The 25,022-nt window shown below is 37.2% G+C and overlaps 1 protein-coding gene across 2 annotated transcripts in view; it reads right to left on the reverse strand.

Annotated features, from left to right (window-relative positions):
* Positions 1-25,022, reverse strand: part of Dnah5 (dynein, axonemal, heavy chain 5) — a 300,957-nt gene that overhangs the window by 54,299 nt on the left and 221,636 nt on the right. For both annotated transcript variants that reach the window (XM_013514981.1, XM_005386122.2), the window contains exons 56-61: positions 20,283-20,514; positions 19,023-19,137; positions 18,589-18,765; positions 15,153-15,356; positions 11,008-11,187; positions 3,731-3,868 (exon numbers count right to left, since the gene is read on the reverse strand). In XM_013514981.1, coding sequence (XP_013370435.1) covers positions 3,731-3,868; positions 11,008-11,187; positions 15,153-15,356; positions 18,589-18,765; positions 19,023-19,137; positions 20,283-20,514 — 1,046 coding nt within the window. The remainder of the gene's footprint in view (positions 1-3,730; positions 3,869-11,007; positions 11,188-15,152; positions 15,357-18,588; positions 18,766-19,022; positions 19,138-20,282; positions 20,515-25,022) is intronic.

A 25,022-nucleotide genomic window follows, 5' to 3' on the forward strand; every position in this document is an offset into this window, starting at 1 on the left:
GACTGGGATGAGGGAAAGAAGAAAAAAGAAAGAAGGAAGGCAAAATATAAATATATATATATAAATGAATAGCTGCAATAACTGTATTGCTGATGTCTGATGGTATATTGAAATGAACAGTTAATGCTCACAGTTTTTTGTTTTGATTTGATCAAGTTTGTACACTTGTGTCTGGTGGTCTGAGCAACTGATCTGAAGGTAATAATATGCAATGGAATTACAGTGGTGAACTCCTACCATCCTGTCTAGTGAAACTCTGTATTATCTCTACTGTTTTATCAAAGAATTATTTTCTTATTCCCTATGATGGATTGAGCAATCTTTCAATCTTACATCTGATAATCTGAGCAATGTAGTTGAGGATAGCAATATGTAATGTAACAACCACTGTGATTCGTATTATTTTGTCTTGAGACCCTGTATCAGTTTGAATGTTCTTGCTTTGATTTGTTTATGTTTGTGATACTGGTATGCTGCTACTTTTGTTTGTTTCTCATTGACTACTCTCTTTAAAATGAAAAATAAAAACTAGAAAAAGAAAAATGGAAACAATACATGTTAGTACTGTATAGCACAAAAATATAAAGAAAAAAATATCCATACTTAAAAATCAGGAATATCTCTTACATTGAAGCCCTAGAATCATTATTATTTTATCTAACTCTATACTTCCTTTTACTTTAGATAGAACTTGGATCCTGTTATCAGATAGTAATACCATGAAGCTCTGGTCAAGCTTAACCTGTAGATCTTTTCCTGCTATTCCTCCAAACAATAAAAAGCCTGTAACCCAGACACCTCCACATACTTTTGCCATTCAGGCTGTCTTCCTGTTTTGTTTGTTCGTCTTTGTTTTGTGATGGGCAATGAACCCAAAACATCACACAAGCTGAGCGTCTGCTCTACCACTGAGCTACAGCCTCAGCCTAAGAGCTTAGTTCTCAGAAACAAATAGTTCTCTTTCTCTGTGTTTAAGAAGCAACTGCTGATTCTATTTGTAACACTTATGAAATAAAGTGAGTACAGACAAGGATTTAGCTAGACAATCAGTCAAGAGATGTTCATTTATAATAGCAACAAATATATAAATTTTATAAGATATTTTTAATAATTGTAATTGGTATATATGTACTGTCTAACAATAAGAATTATTTACATTATTATGGCACAGAAGAATGCTGGGAAGTTTCTAGAATTACCTCATAAATGTTTTATAACCAAAAAAGTCAATCACAATATTTTATTAATATAAAAAACTCAATTTACAAAACAGTATTACTCAGTTATCTGTTATATTTTAAATGTACTTAAAATATTATGTAAATATAGGGATCTGTTCAGATATAAAATGACAAAAAGCAAAATATTATTGGTATTCCTCTGTAGCGTACCTAAACACATTGGCCCAAACATGTATTGTTTTTGTAACACTAACACAATGAAGTGTTTTTCAAAAGTAAGATATTTAATCCAGTTTTCCTAACCTACTTTGTGGGGTTTTTCCCTCTACAGGTTTGTGAAAAAAATATCCAGACTGAGAGGCAAAACCCTGTGTCTACATCATTCATATATATTTGTTTCTCCTCTAATGGGAAAAACACCTGCTTTAAAGTCTGATTCCATATCATTCATTAGAAACACATTTCTAGTTAAAGAAAACTTTTAATGTGATTTTTTTCCTCTAAAATCTCCATCCTTACTTTCCATTCATCCAAGTAAGAAAATGGCCAGGCACTTCCATCTGGGGAAGGGAGTGTGGAACAGGAGTGGTATATGAGGAAAGGGAGTGGTATAAATGAATACACAAGAGGCAGAAGTAGATTGTCCCCCTGAACCTAAGGGTTAGGATGCAAAACTTCCTAGGTTTCAGCCGAAGCTCATTTCCTCTTTAGGGAGGGAATATGAGCCTCCCCAGGCTCATTCCCAGGGAGGTAACTTACTCCCCAGGAGGCCTAGGGAGGTTGGACCCCACAAGCACTGTGTCCTGTGTAGAGAGTACCAGGATCACAGCCTCTTTCAAAGGACCACGTAGGCCTAGGCCACAATGAACTGGAGACCAGAACCCTCCTTGGTAGTCTATTAGCACCCTGGACTCTCCTGGCAGCCTGGGAGTGGGGGCAAACAACAAAAAAGACTACAGATCAAGCTCACAAGTTAGTGATAGATATCTCATGGTCAGATTTTTCTTTTAATTAAAGAAATATGAGATTTGTTGAAATTCAAGCTTTAAAGCTTGAGCCACATTTTTACAGTAGCAGTTCCTATGTGTCCCTACAATTTAAATAACAAGTGACAGATACTCAAAAACAATAAAAAAAGTTTATTGAAAGAACTAATGTAAAAATGTTAAAATATAAACATACGATAGTATATTTTTACCATGATCAGTAACACTTCCTGATTCAAGTGAAAGTCTAAAATGCTAGAAATTAATAGTTCATCCTCATAGTTTTTGAAGTACTTGCTTAAGCTGCAGTGTGAATGTTCGCCTTAAATAACTAAAATCTGTGAGGTCTAAACAAAATACATACAGCCATAATATAATTACTTCTCAAGATGTTAAAGAAGCTCCTATTTCTCTTTCAGAAGACCTCTCTCTTGGGAAAAATGCCGTGCACTCTGCATATGATGAAACTTAAAAGATACACAGTAGGAATCTCAGTCTGGCCAAATGAAGGCTATGAAGGAACAGAGAGAAATTCCACAAAATCATCAAGGGAAGAGTGACTTTGACTTTAATTTACCACATACAGAACTTATCAGAGGCAGATGCAGATTTCATGGAGCCAGAAGCTCATCTAATGTGGGGAACTACTTTAAGAAAAATTATTAGAGAATTTCTCAAATTTGCAAAATACAAATGCATGCATTTAGAATAAGAAAAACTATCATGAAAAATTCCTGATGACTTAGAAACTCTGGTATCTTTCCTCTGTGATCTCTGTAGCCATTTCACCTGCATACTAAAATAAAAATGCTTGTTAATTACAACCTGTCCTCCCTGTCCTATAGAACAGTCTACAACCCCCATGACCTCATGGGCACTTATATAAGTAAGAGACCCTGAAGATTATGCTACATTAACTATCTGTAAAATCTATCTTAGAAGAACCCCATGAAACCAGAATTACTTTAAATAGTAGTAGGAAATGTAGGAACCTAGATTCAAAAAAGTGCTAAATTTCCTCCAAAATGTACATGGGTAGAGAAAACTGAAGAAGGTCATTGTGGTCAGTTATATTGATCCAGCAGAGAGGCCTGAAGTAACAGAAGACCAAGGTCAACAATAAACTCTGGCACTGACCAGTCATGGCCAAGATCCATTCCCTGGACCTCACTAGCCCTTGGTTCCTTTCTTTAAAATACGAGTAAAAATATCCATCCCGCTGACCTGGCAAATTTGTTTCAAAAATTAAATGAGATCAGCTAGGAAGATGTGGCGTGACAAACACAACAAAAATGCTACTCAGATGCTGCTACAATCACCATCACCATGGACTGACTGCCATCTTGGAAGACTATCCTGACATCCTGACAAAGCCCTGGGGGGCTGTTAGAATCAAAGTCCAGAGTAAAATGAGGGATTATGTACTGTGTGTACATGTTTTATAAATTAAGTGAATCCCCAGTGGCAATCAAACCCTTGGAAAGAGAAAACAGAATGAGAATGAGGACTTCCAATAAGCTAGGTAGGTATGTGATGGTCATTCTCATGCCCAGGGATGGTTACCTGCTTCTCAGTCATGGCCTGTTCATACTCAGCCTGTACCACATCAAGCTCCGCCTGCTTTTCATCCAGCTCAGCCTGGGCTTTCTGCAGATCCTGCATGGCCAGGACATGACGATTCTCCTGTACCACCAAGTTGGCCTGCAGAGGACACACAGTGCAAAGGGAAACTAAGAACACTTGAAAAACTAAGAACCCAGCAGTGTCACCTGTGTACACCTTTTCTTTGTCCCACCCCTAGGGGCTTTTCAAATTGCAATAAGACCAAATGTTAATGTGAATTTGACTTCCGTGTTTATGAGAATAAATTGACACTTCATTAGAACAGAGATCAGCAAATTTTTTTCAGTAAAGTGCCAGATAGTGAATATTTCAGGCTTTTTACCCCAAGAGGTAACATCAAAGCTATTAAGTACTTAAGTAAATGCTATTTTAAAATGTAAAAAGTGAATGTTTAAATCATTTTAAAAAGTAAAAGCTATTCTTACTTCATGAATAAACAAATATAGATGATGGGCTGGATCTAGCCCATGGGCCATAGTTTTCACATCCCAGACCGGAACTCATAATACTAAATATACACAGGCAAACTGTGATGTTATGTGCAATAAAAATAGAAAAAAAGTGGTCCTCAAGTTACGATTATTACAACATTTGACTTAGGATTGTTCAACTTTATGATGGTGTCAAAACAACACATATTCATCTGGTAGAAACCGTATTTTGAATTTTGAATTCTGATCTCTTCCTAGGTTAGGGATGTGCAGTGTGATACTCTCTCGAGCACGTGGGTAGCAGCAGCGAAGCACAGCTTGAAGTCAGTCACATGATCATCAGAGCAAATTACTGACACCCTGCAGTGTATGTATGTCTATTTGACTTACAATATACAATTAATATGCAAAAAATCATTAAGGCATGAGTCATAGTCAAACCATCTTTAATTCTACCAAAATAGAATCAAAAGACAACATCTAAAACTAACATTAACAAAAAAGATGTGGAAAATAGTCCAATAGTCCAATGCTTATTGGAAATTAGATCCTTTAAAAATTTTTTTAAATCAAATTTTTCCCTTTTAAGTCTACAGAAAAAGGCATATTTTTTCTGAGGATTAAGAAGCAAAGATTATTTTCAGAAATATTTTTAAGTCACATTATTTTTTTATTTCAAAACTCCAGGCTTCCAATTTTTGTAGATAGAACTTATTTTTAAGGGAAATTTCAGAGTTCTATAAATGGTGAGAACCAGTGACAGATAAAAGCATGGCTTAAAAATTAGTGTTCAAGAGCAACTGACAAGATCTTGGGAAAAGACTGGTCTCAGGGAGGGAGGGAGTCTGCCCTTCAGACTCATGGAGCATCATGGCTTTAATAAATCCACAGTCACACTGTCCTCCAACCTCAGCACTGTGAAGTTAGACAGTTCCAATCCAGAAAGTGAGCATAAAATTTAACCACCGCACACCAACTTATCCACCTCACCATGGAAGGTTTTCCCAACACAGATAATAACCGTAAAAATAAGTAGCCTTTTCCTTTCACATACCACAGGAGTGCTGTACATGGAACATTCCATGCCCTATCCAAGACTGTGGGCTGCCTGCCACAGCAAACAACACCTTAAGAGACACATGGGCATCAAACAAGAATCCACAAAACACGCAAGAATGTCCTACCCAGAGACATTCAACCCAACAAAGCCAAAAAGTGAGAGGGAATGACTGCAGCAAGAAATGCAAGTAGTTAAACAAAAGGAAAAATAAAGGACTCAACAACATAAAAACTCCGTGACAGAAACAAACCAATACCTTTCAGTAACAACTCAGTGTGAATGCCCTCAAATCCCCATTTAACAGACACAGACTGGCAGATGGTATGAAAAAGCAGAATCCAATAGTCTGTTGTATTCCAGAAGCTCATCTAATCCAAAAAGAAATTCACAGACAAAAATCAAAGGAAGGAAAATAATATTACAGGCACCAAGACCCTGAAAGCAGGCAGGTACATAGTAATTTTCCTCTTAGAGAAAGTAAGTTTCAAGCTGAAATTGATCATCACTGGCTATTAAAGAATGTATATTTAAAGAACACTGAGATTTTACCTTACTCCAGAAAGAATGGCAATCACCTAGAAATCAAATAATAACAAATGCTGGTGAGGCTGTAGTGAAAAATGAATTTCCATATATCATTGGTGGAAATGTAAAATGGTGCATCCATTAGAGAAATCAGTATAGAAATTCCCCAAAAAATTAAAAATAGAAATCCATTCAACCCAGCTATTCTTCTATGAGGTATCTTCCAAAAAGACTTAAAGATGTCATATTATGCTTACACATGCACACCAATGTTTATTTCAGCACAATTCATAATAGCCAAATCTTGGAAGCAGCCTATATGTCCATCCATCAACTGAAAAATAATTTGTGAAAATGTGGTTTGTATGCACATTTGAATACTAATCTGCTATAAAGGATAAATTTGATTCTTCTGTTGGAAAATAGATGCACCTTGAAAATATTAAGTGAAATAAATCAGACACAGAGCTTAAAAAATGTATGGGTTCTGTTATTTGAGAAATCCAAAAGATAAATAAAATGCAAAATAAGGGATAGATAAAAAGAAACAGGGGGACAGAGCTACTGTAAATGGGAAGGGTACAGGAAGATAAAGGGAGCAGATAGGGAAAGGGAATGTAAAAAGTTTAAGATATGTCATGTACATGTACCAAACACCAACAATGAAAATAGTCACTGTGTATTGAAAACATGACTAACAAATAAATAAATTAAAGGAAAATTTTAAAAAGCTATGGAGAAAGAAGTTCTTTCCATGATAAATAGTACCTTAATAAATTCATGACAACTAAACCAGCACTCCAGAAATTTATCAAGTATATCCTAGAAAGAGACAACAAAACCAATGAGGCCAAAAAGACCAGCTAAGTGGAAGGATCAGGTAGGATGAGCAGTTAAGCAGAAAGGAGAAAAATGGAATCAGATATAGGAAAATAACAAAACGGTAGAAATAAGTCAAAACTTTTTGGAAGTAATTCTCAGTGTGAATGGTCTCAACTCTCCAATCAAAAGACACAGATTGGTAGAAAAATGAAGAAACAAAACCTAATGCTACACTGCATACAAAAAGCATATTTAATCAAAAAATAAATTTATAGATTAAAAATCAAATCATGGAAAACAATATAATGTGCAACAAGAGACTAAAAACAAGCAGGAAAGCTGTCCTATTTTCAGGCAAAGTTGATGTGAAGCTAAAACTGATCAGAAGAGAAAAAGAAAACCACTATATATTGATTAAGGAAACAAGTTAACAGGAAGAGATAAAAATTGTAAATAAATATGCACCAAACACTGGTACCCCCAACTTCACAAAACAAATGCTACTGGACACAACGTATCAGATAAATATTAACACAGTTACAGTAAGGAATATCAATACCTCACTGTCACAAATAGTCAGATGAACTAGACAAAAATATCAACAAGAACACATCAGAATTGAACCACACTAGTACAACCACCACAGAAACTAGTATGGAAATTCATCAAAAAACTAAAAATAGAAATCACACTTGACCAGTTGTCTCCCTTCTAGCTTTCTTCCCAAAAGAAAGATATATGGTAGTGATATATGCACACCCATATTGATAGCAGCAAAACACAAATAGCTAAACCTTGGAAGTGGCTTATCTGTCCATCAACACATACATGGATAAAGAAAATGTGCTATTTATACATGATGAGGTACTACTCTGCTATAAAAAAGGATAACTTTGAGTCTTTTGTAGGAAAATGGATGCACCTAAAGACTATAATGTTATAAGAAATAAATCAGACACACAAACCTAAATATTGCCTGATTTCACTCACATGACAATCCAAAAGTATAAATAATTTAAGAAGCAAAAAGAGGATATGTAATAGGAAACAAGAAGCTAGATCTTTTGCGAATGGTAGGGGCCTGAGAGATGGAGGAGAGGGGAGACCAAGGAAGAAAAGGGAGGTAAAAAGACTTAAAATGTGCTGTGTACATGAACATATGTGTGATGTGTGATGGTGAATGTAATCATGTACAGTATACATGTACTGATACAATTTTAAAATTCTTTTAAATTGAGTTATGCAATTTTTCTGCTGTACTCTAAGCTGCAATTCTTGCTATGCATCAAACATAAAAGAAAAACAAAGCAACTGTGTCATAGACCTTACTAAAAGTAACCTTCTAATGTCACTCTATCACTACCTAAAAAGTGTTTAAGAATTTCTAGTAGTGTGCTTAAAAAATAAATAAATTTTAAGCAACACTCTCAAAATTGCTAACCAGAACATTCAAATCTAACAGCCCAACTTAAAGGTTTAGAATCTCATATATGTAACTTAAAGAGTAAGCCCCAGTTTCTCTTCTAAAGTAATGCAAAAATCTACCTCCTAGGATTTTTTGTAATAATTAAATAATATAACCTGTAAAGACTAAATCTAGTACCTGACACATAACAAGAGTTTGATAAATAACAGATATTGTTATTATTATCTGTGTTCACTATTTGAGGCTCTAGTTTTTTAAACATAGTGTTTGGATGGGCAGATATTTATTGGTTCATGTAGACTTTGCAGGGAGAGATCTCATTTCATGAGTTTGACTACAATTAGAATTGATGCAGTGAATATTTGTTTAAATGTGCTCACTAACAGGATTCAATTGGTTCATCTATAAAGATTACAAAATAAAAAAGAAAACTCCCTCTGTTATGGTTACCAGCTGTTGCCAAGGCCTTCTCTGCTTCTGGAGTTCAGAGAATTATCTTTGACCTCTCCTCACTTATCTAGCAGGAGTTTGAAAGTGAAGCCTCTCCAGGAATAAATGGAGCTTAAGACCTGGGTCTGTATTCCTTCATAAGTGGTACCTTACTTCTTAATTCATCCCATAATTCTGGAAAAGATGGCCACATTCGTATTCATACAGGAAATATGGCCACGGTCGTGTTTGTCACCCTTACAGAGTTCAAAAATAAAAACAATTTTGCCAAATGATTTTTTAGTGAATGAAGGTACCACTGTATTTAGCAGCATAGTTTGGTGACAACCTGCACTCCCTTAATCTTCTACTTCTTCTTAGGGAAGAGAACCTATAGAATCTACATAACTGGATGCATTTTTCTGACTGACGTAAAAGGAATCTGACAAGCTAAATGGTCCAAGATGCTGGATGCTCACAACGTTATAGGAGGGTACTTCTGAGATAGATTTCTCAGAAGAAGCACAGCATTAAGAGTAAGCAAAAGCCTCCCCTCCAATAGTGTTCCCTTCAATTCCAGCTGTGTGGTCTATGTAGTCCTGGCACTGGGTGGAGAACAAAAAATGGAAGGTTTATGGCTTATTTGCAGATGTCCTCCCAAAGCCTCATGCTTTCACATGTGAGGTTTCTGAGAGCAACCAGATCGTGGATATGTGATACTGGATCAACCCACTGATTGGTTTAGCACAGTTCTGGGTGTGGATGATGGATTTAGCAAAGAGGAAAGACCCACCCTGGGAGTGGGTAGTACCAACCAATAGAATTTATAGCCTCGATGGAATAAAAAAGGAAAGAAGAATGAAGTCCCTGCTCCCTCCTGCCTGCCCTACCATGAACTATTTCTCTCTACTGTGCCCCTCTGCCATATGGCCCTGCCTTGGAGCCAGTTGAATATGGACTGAAAATTCTACAAACTGTGAGCCAAAATAAACCTTTTTCTAACTCGTGGGTGTCAGGTATATTGTCCCAGCACTGAGAATTTAAGTAAGGTAGAAAATGTTGAATATGAGGAAAGAAATCTCATTCTTCTTATGTAAGCCTTAAAATATCCGTATTTAATAATATTAGCTTAAAATAACTATAATAAAACAAAATTTACACATTGCAAACTCAGCTATGTGTGCCTTCTCACTGGAAAAAATGTGCAAAGGATGCCCCGTACTTTTCATTTGATGTGGTGATTATAATTTAGTATCAGAATATCCACTTCTAGCTATGCTGGAGTTTTCACTGGTCCCAGTAGCCATGTTAGACAACAAGGTACAAATTAGTTGCCCTAAAATTATCTGAATCAAATAATTCTTTGTCCTTTAAATTGTCCTATGACCTCAAGAGCCCCAACTATTAAACAGATGGCTTTGATGTGGTAACAAGTAGAAAATATATTGTGTCTTGCAACTCAATACCTAAACTTCAGCTAGTCTTGGTTATTTTTACCATGTTTTAAGTGTCTTGGGATTCTAGTTGGGAAAGATCAAACTTATACAGAAACAAAATGACCAAACAAGCCATACGTTCTGATGTTCTGAGACATCAGTGTTTCATTTTCAGAAACAGCACTTGCCTCTCCACTTGAGAAGACTGAATGTCTTTTAATGGTGGGAGTGTATATAACAATGAAGTCTTAAAATTTAATTACTCAAATGGAAACACAGCATTGATGGTTAAGCTTAACTACTTATTTGACGGGCTTAGGAGACCCCTAGGATTAGTAAAGCAACTTCCAGGTGTGTGTAGGTGGGCCACGGCATCTCTATCAGTCCCTCACCCCTTCCTCTCTGGTGCTGTCTCCCTTCTCTGCTTCACAGCTGCTGTGAACTTTGCTCCACTGGGCCCCTCTGCCATGAGGTTTCCACCTCAGAGCCAGCTAGCCATAGACTGCATCTCCAGAAACCATGAACCAGGTTACACCTCTCCTCCTTCTTGTGCTTGTCAGGTGTTGTGTGCCAGCCACAGGGAAGCAAATACAACAGGTACAGTTCCCAAGTCACATCAGTAAGAAGTAGATGATAGTCCTTTATAAGGGACAAAGGACGATTAGTGGAAGATTATACTTACCTTAAACCAGGACCAGCTTTCAGCATTTTCCAAACTCCAGCATCTGTATCTTGACCCTGCCTCATTCATAGGATTCCCTAGCTCAAGATTTTGAACTTTGGTGGGCAATTCTATTACAATTTTCTGCGTTTTCTTTTAAAATGGCATTATGAATGAAAAATATCCTGTAACCCACAAAGAAGTTAAGGTCCTTGTAGAGAGTAAGTCCAATGCTTAAAAGCTCATACAATTCTGACTGGAGTAGGACTACAGAGAAGAAAGAAACTGTTCTTTTTAATACTGGCTCTCCCTACGGATCTGAGTACAATAACACCAGAGGCCCAAAACTTCTGTGCTGCTGTGCGAAGCTAAGACCAGTTGACCCTGAGACCCCTCCCAGGCAAGAAGTTCTACCTAGGAGGCTCACCTTCAGAGGCAGCACCTCTTTGTTTATAGAAAAGAAGGAAGCCATGGCTTTGGTCCAGGAACAAAGACCTGCTACATTCCCACACACACGTTTAGCAGTTTCGATGTTGTAGTCTGGCATTTCAAAGTAAGGACTCAAAAGTTCTATCACTTCTTCATTGATCATGTCTTTTGGGAATTGCTGTGGAAGAAAGAAGTAAAATTACATCAAAACGTTTCTTTCAATGAAGTCACACTCATATGCTCAGTGCAACTGAAACAAGTGTACACCCCAAAGTGAGTGAACAGCCAAGTATTTTGTCACTATCACAGGACACTAAGCAAAAGTCTAAAAGGTGAAAGCACACTAAGGATTATTACTGTTCGAGTACATTTGGTCTTCTCTTAGACAAGAGACACTAACCTTAAACTGAGACCTAAGGAAAGAGCAAATTCATTAGGTGGTGAACATTAATATGGTTATTAGATTTTCTAAATCAACAAAATAAATTTTGTCTTTAATCCTAAATTGATAAAGTACAGTGATATAAGATGAAATATGAAAAGCAAACACATACAGATACATTCAACCTCAGGAAATACAGATTTACCATTTATCTGCAACTAAATGTTTAATGCTTTCAGTGAGATTTATTAAAATTACCTAACATGTAAAGATATTGCTAGGACATTAGACCTCGAAGATGGTGGATTCATTTTTAATCACAGACCTATCAAACATATGAGGGAATTATTATCTTTTATAGGGATGTAATTTTAAAACAGCAACAGAATTGATTGAGAATGCCTTCCTGCATCAGAAAGAAATGACCATTTAAAAGTGACATTTCCTCATCTTAAAAGGGATAATTAAATGTTTTCCAAGTAGAAACAAATTTTGCACCTAATAATTCACGGTATAAACCTTCACAGAACACACAACATAGACAAAAATGTTCTCCTCCAAACTTTGCTTTTTCTTTTAAGAGACTTGACAAATAATGCAGCTAAAAAAATACCTAGGAGCAACAGACAGAAAGGGGACGACACAGGTAAATATCAAGAGCTTCTAAAAGCAGTGGATCTGCCAGCAAGTAAATAAGGTAGCCAATAATCCTGGCCTATGGCCAGGGATCGATCCAAAGTTCAATTCCATTGTCATATAGTCTCATTGATAACTGGGATAAGATGTAGCCTACTAGTTTCACAAGCTGCTTAATGTTACAGCATCTGGAATGCACCTCACAAGACATTCTGGGCCGGGGATACAGCTCAGCAGCACAAGTGCCTGTCTGGCAAGTGCAAGGTCCTAAGTTTGATCCCCGGTACCAAAAAAAAGAAATATTCACAAGATATTCTGGCCATAGCAGTCACCAGAGCAAAGCTGAACTGAAAGCTGAATGAAAGATAATGCTAAAATTATAGCTTGATAGCTGGATGTGCATTGGGTATTTCCAATTATTGTCTCAATATCTAAATATGAATCATAAAACAATGAAAGTCCCAGAAGAAAACTTGGGAGAATCTATTGTTCCTTAGAGGTGAACAAAGATCTGAACCAAACACAGAAACATTATTAAGAAAAGTCTTAAGAAAATTATGTTGAAAGTAAGAACTTCTGCTTATCAAAAGATATCACTATTAGCATGAACAACTAAGCCAGAAGTGGCAGGATATATTTGCAAACACATAAGTGAGAAACATGCTGCATTTCACATAAAAAGACATTTTGTGAAGTAACTGAAACACTGTAGTGCACAACAGACCTACACAGGCACTTATGAAAAGAATTCCCAGAAGTCTCGTAAACCTATGAAAAGATTTTCTTTGTCATTAGTCACCAGGGAAATGAAAATTAAACTCATGATAGTCAGATGTTATGACACTCTCACCAAAATAGCTAAAAGCAGGAAATGGTCAAGATGGGGGGCAACTCATACACTTTTGGTGGGTAGGTAAATTTACACAATGACATTTGAAAACTCTTTGGCGCTATATACCAAAAGTGATGAAATGTGCATAATCTCAGACCCAGAAAGTCTATTCTTGCATATACATCCCAGAGAAATGCACACATACATCTCCAAAATGACCTGTGGATCAATGCCCATAGCACCTTTACTTTTCATGGTCAAAAATTAATAAGAATCAAAAACCCAACAGCAGTCCAATAGATGAACAAAGTAAAGGATATCGCAGTGTTTCATAATGATGATAGTTCACAAAAGCTCAGGAGAAATGATCGTTAAAACTTTAGGAACTTTGAAAACTGGCTAAACAGTCTTTATGATTAAATTATACATTTCTAATGAAATGAATTTTATTTAAAATGAACATAGCACAGTAAAACCTCATCAATTGTATTATTTTATTGCAGTTTACTACTATCTATATTTTTGAGGACCTTCCCATCAATTGTATCTAAATAGCAGAAATACTACGTAGTGGAATGCTGCTCTGCACCTGATCCCAGCTCTGCAATCAGCAGCCCCATTCGGGGAGCGCGGAATTGGCTACTCTGGGAGTGGGTATATGCACTACGGCAAACACTACGAATCAGAGCTTTTTTTCTTTACTTTCATTTTTCCCGTCAAAGAACCGGTTGTTAAACATTCACCGCACACACACCACCATACAGTCTAACACTGGAAAGCTATAAATGAAAGAGAATGCGATATCATGCTTTCCACCTGTAAGAATAAATCCTAAAGAGATGATGAATGAAAGAGGTCAAAAGGAGTTCAGAGGATATGGCTTCATATATGGAAATTTCTAAACACGCAAAGTTATTTATCAGAACAAAAGTCAGGAAAGTAGTTATTTTAAAGGGGGTTATAGACTAGGTTTTCACACAACAGAGATTTCTGAAGTCATGAAATAAATATATACATATGCTTTTTATGTTCATTAATAAGTATATACATATGGAAATCATCATGTGACACTTAAAATTTGTGAATTTCGTTGCATATTTTCTATCTCATAATATTACATAAAATGTAAACTAATACTCAGAAAATCACTTCTGAGACACTCAGTGTGCATACACAGTGGGTCCCTTGTATCCACAGGTCTTGTATCCACAAACACAACCAACTATGTATCGAAAATATTCAGAAAAAGATGTGCCAGTTTTAAACATGAATAGAATTCCTTCTTCTCATCATTCCTTAAGCCAAGAGTCCCCAACCCCTGGGCCATGAACTAGAATCAGTCCTGGCCCATTAGGAAAAGGCCACAAAGCAGGAGGTGAGCAGCGGACAGGTGAGAACAGCTTCTCTGCACTGACAGCTGTTCCCCATCTCTGCCATTATCACCTGAGCTCTGCCTCCTGGCAGTTCAAGGACTGCATCAGATTCTCATAGGAGAACCCTACAGAGAAGGTGCATGTAATTCATCTAGGTTGCAAGCTCCTCTGAATCATCAAAAAGTATCCACCTTACCCCATCTGTGGAAAAACTGTCTTACATAAAACCAACCACTGGCATCAAAGAGGTTGGGGACGGCTGCCCTAAACAATACGGTTAGCTATTTACAAAGCACTACATTATTTTATAACTATAAATATTCCAGATATGGCTTAAAGTATATAAAAAGATGCAAATGATATGCAAATAATATATCAGATATGCAAATGATATGCAAATAATATATCATTTTATATAACAGACTTAAATATTCTCAGATTTTTGCATTCCTGGGATATCTTGGAAACAGTACCCTGAAAATACTCAGGGACGAATGTATTTGTATTCTTACGCATACAATATATATATTTTTTTTTTCCAGTACCGGGGATCAAATTCACAACCTCGCACTTACCAGGCAGGTGCTGTGCCACTGAGCTAAATTCCCAGCCCCTATGTACACAATATAAACACACATATATATATAGTCTCCTTAAAGTAATTTTCTAATTTCTGTTAAAACATGTAATCACTGGTAATGCTTTCATATACCTAAAAAGAAAAATTTTATTTCTGGTAACAGCTATAAAACTCATGACAGCTTATATCTGAAAGAAAAGATTCTACACTGAAAAAAATTCATACATGTCTAAAATATCTAGATAGAATGAATTCTTTTTAGAAATTTGTTCTACTGAAGGACCTAGCTACTCTGGCATACTGAGTCCTTAACTCAGCTCCTCATTATTGAACTACCAACCTGTAAGTTCTGTAAAAAGTTCCCTGCAGTCATCAGTTTTAAAGATTCCTGCCAGGAAGGAATGGTGCAGCTTTTTTCCAGGTCAATTTTCACCACGTTGACCTTTCTTTGAAACAGCAGCAGCACACAGTCCATGATCCGCATGATGAGGTGAGGGGGTCTCCCCAACGTGCGGACGGTGGCAATGTCAGCAGGCTTGATGGTCTGAGGAAGTGAAAGGAGATGTCATCCAACCTCAGAGAAGAAAGTACAGACAGACAAACCTTTCATGTCTGAATTCTGATGCTTCAACAAAGACAGAAAATGCTTTCAGTCATGAGGTCTGGAGGCATCTTTAATCTCCCTAAAAAACACATGTCCTAAAAAGCTCAAACTTTTATACCTCAAACTGACAATGAGAGGAGAACAATGTTGGTGAACAGATAAGGAGCTGTGTCTTCTCTAAAATTGTACAGACTGCTTTGGGTCAGAAAAAAGAAAACTGTACTCTGGAAAAAAAAAAAAAGAATACTCAATATTTAAGTAGATACCAGATTCAAAACCAGGAGAAAATATTGTATTTGCGGTGTTGGTTTTTTTTTTTACTCATTAGCTATGTAGGTCAAGAATCTGCTTCTGTCTTAGGCAAGTGTGACTGTCCCTGTGGACTGACCCCAGAGGGTGGCCACAGGGCAGACAGATTGAATAATTAGAGGTTTCTGAGCTGGGAACTGATCTTTAAGTGAAGGGACTTGAGCAACATGAGTTTCATAAGGCTCTGAGAAAAGTTCCATCTCATTTCTAGTAGGGATGTTTGTATAGGGTAAATTATTTAATAATCACACTTATTTTAGTTGATGATAACTGCTGTATCCCTTAAACTTTTATGAAATATGTATGGGAAAATTATGATCTATAACAGTCCAAGGCAGTAGTAGTTCTAGGGGAGCAATGGCACATTTCATTCCTTCCAGGTCCTGAATACCTTCCACCTTGTTTGCATTTTGATTCCCTCCTGTCACAAGAAAAGAACCAATGACCTTCTCATCAAAGTTCATGGTCTTTCCTCCAAAGACTGAAAAAACACACACACATTGAACTTGATAATTCAGAATATAACCATGTACCATGGAAAGGTTTGTTTCAGTACTCTAGCACTTGTGAAAACTAGAGAAAGAAGTTAGGGGAGATTTGGGGCAAAGAATTGAAAATGACTGACCTTTGTTTGATACATGCTATAGCAAAAAGAGGAGAAAATAAAACAACAGCCAGTGGGGAGATGAGGATGAGGTTAAATTCTACAAAATGTTAAGGACTTGGCCATGCTTTTTGGCTATAGCTTTTAAAAAAAAAATTTCACACAGAGTTGTGCTCATGGTTAGTGGCAGTGTAATATCTGGGATTCAATTTGGTTCAGTAAAGTGCTGAATTCCTCTTTTGTCTGCAGGGAGAATAATATGACTGTTATGTCATCTCTTATATACCATGGTAATACATTCATTTAACACCTGGAGCTATTTTTTACTTTTTCTTCCGTTGGTTAAGGTCAGATGTAAGCATTAAGCTAGGAAGGACACATTATTTTCTGTTACCTTATTTATTATATGGATTAATTGTGGCCTGATGCCAAAATAAGCATTAAGCTAGGAAGGACACATTATTTTCTGTTACCTTATTTATTATATGGATTAATTGTGGCCTGATGCCAAAATATTAGTTTGGATATGCTCAGATAGAACCTCACTGTGAGATTTCAAAAGCTACCAAAAAACAGTAAGATGGAGGCAGGGCTAGTGAAGGGTATTAGAGAACTCTCTCCTATCTATGCTGCTATGACTTGGATGCTGAAGGTCCCTCAAGGCCCATGTATTAAAGGCTTGGCCACCAGTTTGGCCCTACTGGGAGGTGAGAGACCCTTCAGCAGGAGGAGCCTAGTAGAGCCTCCAGGCCTTTCCCTCTTCCTTTGCTTCCTGGCCATGAGATGAGCTGTTTTGGTCCACCACATTCTCACAACAGGCCCAAAGCAACAGAACCAACTGATCCCAGATTGGAACCTCCAAAACCGGGAGTCAAAATGAGCCCACTCTCTTTACCAGCTGATAATGTCAAGTATTTTATTAGAGTCACTGAACACTGACTAACACACAGCCCATCCCCTTGCCCTGCTCCCACATGTTTCCGCACTAAGGATTACATGATGCCGCCTCTTTTGGAGGTAAAAGGCACTAAATTGGAACACTGGAAAACATTTTAAAAGAGATACCAAGCCTCTTAATTCTTATGGAAAGGTTGGTCTTTCAGGCAAGACCTGAGATGCCGTATGCTCTAGTCCTATAGTTCCATTAAGAACCATGAATTCAGCAAATTTTTCAAAGTTTCATTGTACCATCACCATCTTCACTGCGTTGGTCAGAGACTCTCAGTTCAGCTAAGGAGGGACATGAGATGTTCACAAATCTAAGAAATCACAGACCCTGGGGGAGTTCGGGATTAAGCATGACAGCAGAGCCAGTGCACAGAAGAGTGGAGAAACATTTGGAAATCACATGTTACATGCAAGAGTAGTGAGGAAAGTTGGAGAGATAAATGAGAAGGTAATATTTTTATTGTCTCAAAGGGGCAGAAACACACATTATAGGTTGATGCAAAAAGACTACACTTGGATTAAAAAGGTTTAGAAGTGTTTCAAGCATCATGCTGAAGAACTGGTAAGGAGACGTACTTACATTAACAAGTAATGATGTATGCTCAACTGAGGTTCAATGACTTGACTTAGCAAGGGACAGAGACCTGAATTTCATTTCCCAGCCCTTTCTAAACCAAGAGTCAACAGCATTAGGGAGAGTGAAGTAAAAGTGATCTTAAACTGAGACCAAAGCAAATCTTAAATTGAATCTTCAACCTTAGAACAGCTCTTTAAGGTGTGGTTTACTTCTCTACACACATTGCATTTTTCAGCCTACAACCTCCTTTGTAACTTCACCATTTCCATAGCTGCTGCAGAACTGTAAGGACTGTTGGGTCCTCCTCACGCTCTGTGATTAATTTGCTAACATTAAACCACTATGTATTTAGACAATTCATGGGTAGCCTCAGAAAAGTTACATATTACAGATCACCTACTTCAAAGTTCTTAGGGAATGAATGCAGAAACATTATTTCAGAAAGTTCATGTTACTTTTCCAATGTGACATAGCTTTTTCATGACAGAGTTTAAGTGAGAACCCAGGATTCCTGACCACCACTCTATAAAAATGCTCATTACTCTTGAGTATAGAGAATAAGATTAGTGTTATTTGCACATGCAAATCTCCAAGGCACTAATAAAGTCAACATTACTCAAAACCATTGCAGTGACTAGAGCTATGGTCTGACCCTGTAAAATATTTATTAGCAACTTATTTTTTCCTTCCATCTTCCTGCTAAGCCTAAATGTACATCAGTCATATAGATATACCTGCAATGCTGCTTCTGCTTCTTCTAAAGCTGGCTTTGCTGCTTTTAGTTTCTCTTCAGCAATCACTTTGTCTTTTGAGATGCTGTCTACAATGACCTGGGCTTTGTCCTTCACCTTCTGTACCTCAGCCTTGACTTTTTCAGCAGCTTGTGCTTTCATTGTCACTGCTTTTAAGACCTAGTTCAATATAAGACAATTTTAAAAACTCATCAAAAATGGCCAAAGATCCAGCTAGAAACTTTACATTCTTACTTTAATTTGTTGATTTTGTCCACCAATGCAATTTTTCATATATAAAGTAAAGAGTATGTTACTCTAATGGAAGTAAACATCTGTAATTCCATGGGCATAAGGTAGTGAATATGCAAGCATCATTAACATTTGTGAACTGGGAATTCCAAAGGAACATGGAGCATGTAGGAATGTCCACATACCGTGTCAGCTTTATCATTGGCCACGTGCAACTCCTTTTCCTTTATTTCCAGTTCTTTGCTCAAGGCTGCCACAGACTCTGAAGCTTCTTTTAGTTTTTCCAATCCTGTATTCATTCTGGGTTGAAAATGCAAGCGAGCAATGTTCAAATCTGTGGTGCATGACCATGTGGTGCAACAGCTGTCTCATAAAATGAGTACTGTAGTAACAGTCGCATTTGAAGAATGAGTATGCATGCACACAGAAATCCCAACTGGACTCCACAGAAAGGATGTAAGTCCAGGTGAAGTTTCAGAATGCATGTCTTTACAGACCACACAGGGAAGAGTGAGCCCACCAAGACGTACTCATGACATGGGGAGTGGTATAGTAGTGTGTTATGTAGGAAATGTGCTCAACGACATTAAGCATAATGAAAACAGACTTCAAATCCTGGAAGACTCATTCTGGAAGAAGGAAAACAAATAACTGCTGTTTTTCAAAAGAATCCAATGAAGTTAAAAGAAGAAAGACAGGTTCAAGAAAAGAAAACAAACTTAAAGCCATCAAGACAGCCCCAGGAAGGAACTGGCTGCCTGCTTGAATCTGAAATAATGTGTTCTTATGGGTGGAAGCTCTAGGAGACATTTAGTCCCATCACTCATCCAGGGATCCCTCCCTTGGCAACCCTGGGTGAATGTGGCTACATTCAGGCAGACCTGAGCTTACAAAAAACACAAGGCAAAGCAGTGAAGTCTGGAACAAAACTGAGTGAAACATGCATTGCACTATGCAGTGAATGCATGAACAAGCCAGGCTTTTCTACCTCAGTCATTCTGAGGGGATGAGATGGGGGAGGGCATGCCTTCATCCTCAGCTTCCTTGCAGACCTATTATTCCTATCTTTCTTTCATTTGTATCACAGAAGAAGGAAGGCAGACCACATAAAATTTGGCAAATTTATTCTATGAGGCAACAATAAAATCCCCAGGAACCATGGGATAGTGCCCAAAGTGGGCTCTAAAATAGAGTTTCTCAGCCTCAGCACTATTGATATTTTGGGCTAGATAATTGGTTGGGAGGGGTCTTCTTCCCTGTGGGATGTTTAGCAACATCTCTGTCCTCTGTCCAGTAGCTGCCAGTGAGCATTTGCCCCACTACCCTCACTCCATTTGCACAAAACTAAAATGTCTCTGGTCACTGCAAGATGTACAGAAATGGCACTTCTGTGACGTTAAGAATGATTTGCTTTAAAATAACTTTTATTTGAAGTTCACACTTACCTGTTGGCCAAGGTCTGCACTTCTACATGCTTCTCTCCATAAATAAATTTATAGCTCTGAATGAAGGAAAGGTATGATTTGGGCGTCACATGGGTAGAACGTCTGAATCTCTGGAAATAATCCACACACTTCTCAGCCACCCCATCCTGGAAAGAACCCATGCAGCACACCACCTCCTTCTTGGTTTCCAAACTACAGTCAATATCATAGGAAGAGAGGAAGTGTTCAGACACTGGAAGGAATAAACAGGACAGAGTGTGAAATATTCATGTGAATTGCCATTTTAAAAGTTTCCTGGCATTATTTTAAAAGACAGACATTTCCTAGGCCTGCAAACCACTTTTGTAGCCCCAGCTAAATAGATCTATGTCAGTACTTTTGTCCCCAGGCCTGAGACATCAACAATTTTATTTTCCCTTTCATATATAAAACTTCATATAGAAAAGACTTTAAGCCTACCATTATTCTCTGTTTTCTTGGTTGTTGTGTTTTCTGGTGCTACCCAGCTGCAGGATCTGGTCAGCAGCCAGCCTGTTTTATGGTTTACATAAGGATGAAAGTGATACAAATAACTCAGACATCAGTGCCCACCTGGTACTCCTATTTAACAATCCCATTTATTTTGTGACTCAGAACTTGTCAGTCGCTTAATTCCTCCAGGTGTTGACTGCTTTTGCCACCTGAAAACGTTCATCAGTAAAATATTTTGTGCCCATCTTGCTCTTAGATGTGGCAGCTGGCCATCTGTGGTCAGTTCTAGTTTACAACACCAGACAGAAACCTTTGAGTAAAAATCTCTTTGAAACCTTGACCCTTCCCACAAGAACAAATAATGGACCAGTTCTAGGACAGCATTTCTTGATGTACACATAAGCTATAATTTAAGAGCAAACCAATTACTACATAAATACTGAGTGTCCACCACATATCCCCACTCTGAGGAGTGCTACAGAGTGAGAGAAATATGCAACTCGGTCTCAATACCATGGAATTTACAAGAGTTATGGTATAATATAAGTTAAAATTTTCACAACCATTTTTATGTACCTTGGTAAAAATAGCCTACATCCATTAAAGCTGTGAATAGAAATATGGTCAATAAAAACGGGAGGGAAAGAAAAAAGAATCAAGGAATGAAGCCTCATAGGTAAAAGCACAGCTGTAAAAGAATGGTAACTTTTCACCACTAGTAGTTGTTTACTTGATTAAGATTACAAAAGTAGGGGCTGGGGATTTAGCTCAGCAGCAAAAGCGCCTGCCTGGCAAGCGCAAGGTCATGAGTTCGGTTCCCGGTACTGGAGAAAAACCAAAAAATAAAATAAAATAAAATAAGATTACAAAAGTTACTGAATACTGGTAGTATAGATCATTCACCAGTTTGGTGAAAAATGTAATTTAGCATACAATGAACGGCAATGGCCTTTACCATATAGGGAAAAGTAATAAATTAAGACACTCAGAATAAGTAAGTTTTATATGTGAATTAAATACACATTAAAAAACAAATTAAATTTTAGGAAGTTTCTGTCTTGACAACATAAACTTGGAAACACAGAAGCAATTCTTCCTATGACAAATTTACTTTAATTTATTTATTTTTAATTTATTTGTCTATTTGTTCATAGTTCTAGGGGTTGAGGCCAGGGCCTTGGGCACACTAAGAAAACTGTCTACCACTGAGCTGTATTCACAGGGCTTTAATGACAAATTTTTGTAGGTACTAACTACAATGACTGCAGTAGTCACATGTGGCAGGAATGGCTTTACTTGGTGTGACAGGACATCTTCAGAGAAGTCCCCACTTTGTGAAAACTTCCTTGTCTTATCATATAGTGATTTCTCTCTTAATTAAAAGAAGTATAAATAAGGATAACTTTTTTCTTCACATTGCAAGCTGTCTTTCTGCTTCTCCAAAATATCAGAGAGTAAAAATAAGATAGATACTGAGTATATTTTTCCACAGATTCACAATTGCTGGTGCAGAGCTACACCTGGAAGACATCTCTCACAAGTAGTTATTTCCTAAGGTTTATAAGTACTAGATAAAGGTTCTCTCCATAAGCTATTTATAAGCATCAACCCATGAATTAAACTTAAAAAAATAGAACATGAGAAGACTCAAAAAAGATGCAACCACAGACTTCTAGCTCACCAAAGGCAAACCCAGGGGCAATGAGATGGAACAATTTGCAAGTCACACAGCTGGGCTCTCTGAAGTGGTAACAGTGGAAGTAACAAAGCAGATGAATGAAGCTCTGGAGAAAGTTAAATCAGAAATAATTTCTCAGATAACTACAGAGAAGTGACCATAATGAAAGACATGCTTTGGGACTCTAGAGCAGAAACAGATTTTAAAAAGTTGATGAGCTTAGGGAAAATGATGGAAACCATGAATGCCCAACATAGGAAAGAAATGGAATTCATGAAAGAGATTTAAACAGATATCCAAAGGATTAAATATTGAACGTATGCCAGGCAGAATGAGCCAGTGTTAGGACAGAATATCAGATAGAGACAACACGATAGCAATTTAGTGGTTATGAAAAGAAAGATTTCTAAAAAATAGCAAGAAAGCTTGAAAAGTCACTCCAGCTGCTCAGTGATAAAGGAGAATAACACAAGACTGATTGGAGTCAATAATAAGGCAGGAAATAGCACAAATGACATAAAACCACCTGCTCACAGAAGTAATGGCAGAAAACTTTCCAAGCAGGGAAAAAGAATTTGATATATAGTGAGACATATAGAACTCCAATTGGCCATGATAAAAAACTATATCAATGCATATGATGGTCAAGATTCCATAAATTCAACACAAGAACAGAATATTAAAAGCTATCAGAGAAAAGAAACAAGTCATCTATAAAGGAAAGCCCATCAGATTCACAGCAGACTTCTCAACACAAACCATCAAAGCAAGAAGAGCTTGGAATGAATTACATTAAGCCCTAAAAGAAAACATCCTACAACCTGGATTGATGTACCTCACAAAACTATCTTTCAAAACTGATGGAGAAATAAGATACTTCCATGACAAAGAATACCTGAACAAATTTATGAACACTAAAACTGCACTCAAAAATATTCTGAAGGACACTCTAGAAAGAAATAACAAGGATTATAACTCCAGGAACTCCAAAAGAATGAACACACCAGGGAAGGCAAGCAATTAAATATGGGGGGAAAAGGAACCAACAACAGGAAAATAACATGACAAGGATAAGTCAACACATAACATCATAAACCTCAATGTTAATGGTCTCAATTCAACAATCAAAAGAAACAGACAGGCAGAAAAAAATCAAGAATCAAAGTCCAATAATATGCTGCATGCAAGAAACACATTTAATTCAAAAAGAAATACATAGAAAGTCAAAAGATGGAAAATAATACTTCATGCAACAGGAACAGAGAATAAAGCCTGGGTAGCTAATCTATTTGCAGACAATGTGGATTTCAAAAGAAGACTGATTAAGAGAGACAAAGAAGGTCATTACATCATTATAAAGGAAACAAGCCAAGAGAAAGAGATAACAATCATAAATATATGAATTAAATGCCAATGCATCCAACTATATAAAACAAATAATAACAAACATGAAAAATCAAATAAGCATTAATACATTTGTGATGGGAAAACCTCAATTCCCACTGTCACAAATAGATCAACTAGACAAAAACTCAACAACAAAATATCAGAACTGAACCAAATTGTTTTAAAAAAATGAAGTTAGTAGATGTCTACAGAGTGTTCCACCCCAGAACTTCAAAATACATATTCTTCTCAGCTGCACATGGGACATTCTCCCAAACAGACCACATACTAGCTCATAGAACATGCTTAAATAAACGGAAAGAAATTGAAGTCATCCTATGCTTACTATCAGACCCTAATGCAAGGACTGCAAGTCAATGACAAAAGAAACCACAAGAACTATAAACATGGAAATTAAATAACATCCTCTTGAACAACCAATGAGTCACAGATGAAATTAAAGAAGAAATTAGACAGTTGCTACAATTAAATAATAATGCCAGTACAACATACTGGAACTTATGGGACAGAGTGAAAGAAGTCCAGTGAGGGAAACTAATAGCAGTCTGCTATGGTTTGTGTCTGGGTGTCCCCCCAAAGTCACATGCAGTCATTGGGTGGGCTTTTAGAGTTTATGATTGACTCATGGTCCAGTGTTGGAATTATGGATGTGAATGCTACACCTGTCAGAGTGCCAGTAGTTTACATAGTTACATGTAAGGGAGGAAAAGAGGCTGCTTGCCAAGTATGGACTGAAACCTCCACAAACTGTAAGCTAAATAAACCTCTCCTTCCTTAATTTCTGGTGTCAGGTATTTTGTCTCAGCAGCGAGAGAAAAGCAACCAAGACACAGTGATACTCATATCAGAAAAATAAATTAACTCAAATAAACAACCTAATATTGAACCTTAATCTTCTAGAAAAAAAGAAGGGAAAGCCCAGCCCAAAGCTTATATGAGGGAGGAAATTAGAAAAATCAGAGCAGAAATTAATGCAATGAAGAATAGAAAACAAGAAAAAGGATCAGTGAATCAAACAGTTGGTTCTTTAAAAGATTAAATAAAATGGACAGACCATTAGCCAAACTTATCAAACAAAGGAAAGAAAAGACTCAAACCCAGGCAGCGAGTTCTCCAGGAGCGGCAGGGCTCCTGGGTCCAAGTGTGGGCTGGACGCATACCACCACGATTCCCAGCCAAAAAGC

The sequence above is a fragment of the Chinchilla lanigera genome, unplaced genomic scaffold, assembly GCF_000276665.1.
Source record: "Chinchilla lanigera isolate Chin_1 unplaced genomic scaffold, ChiLan1.0 scaffold00025, whole genome shotgun sequence".
In the NCBI taxonomy this organism is placed as follows: domain Eukaryota; kingdom Metazoa; phylum Chordata; class Mammalia; order Rodentia; family Chinchillidae; genus Chinchilla; species Chinchilla lanigera.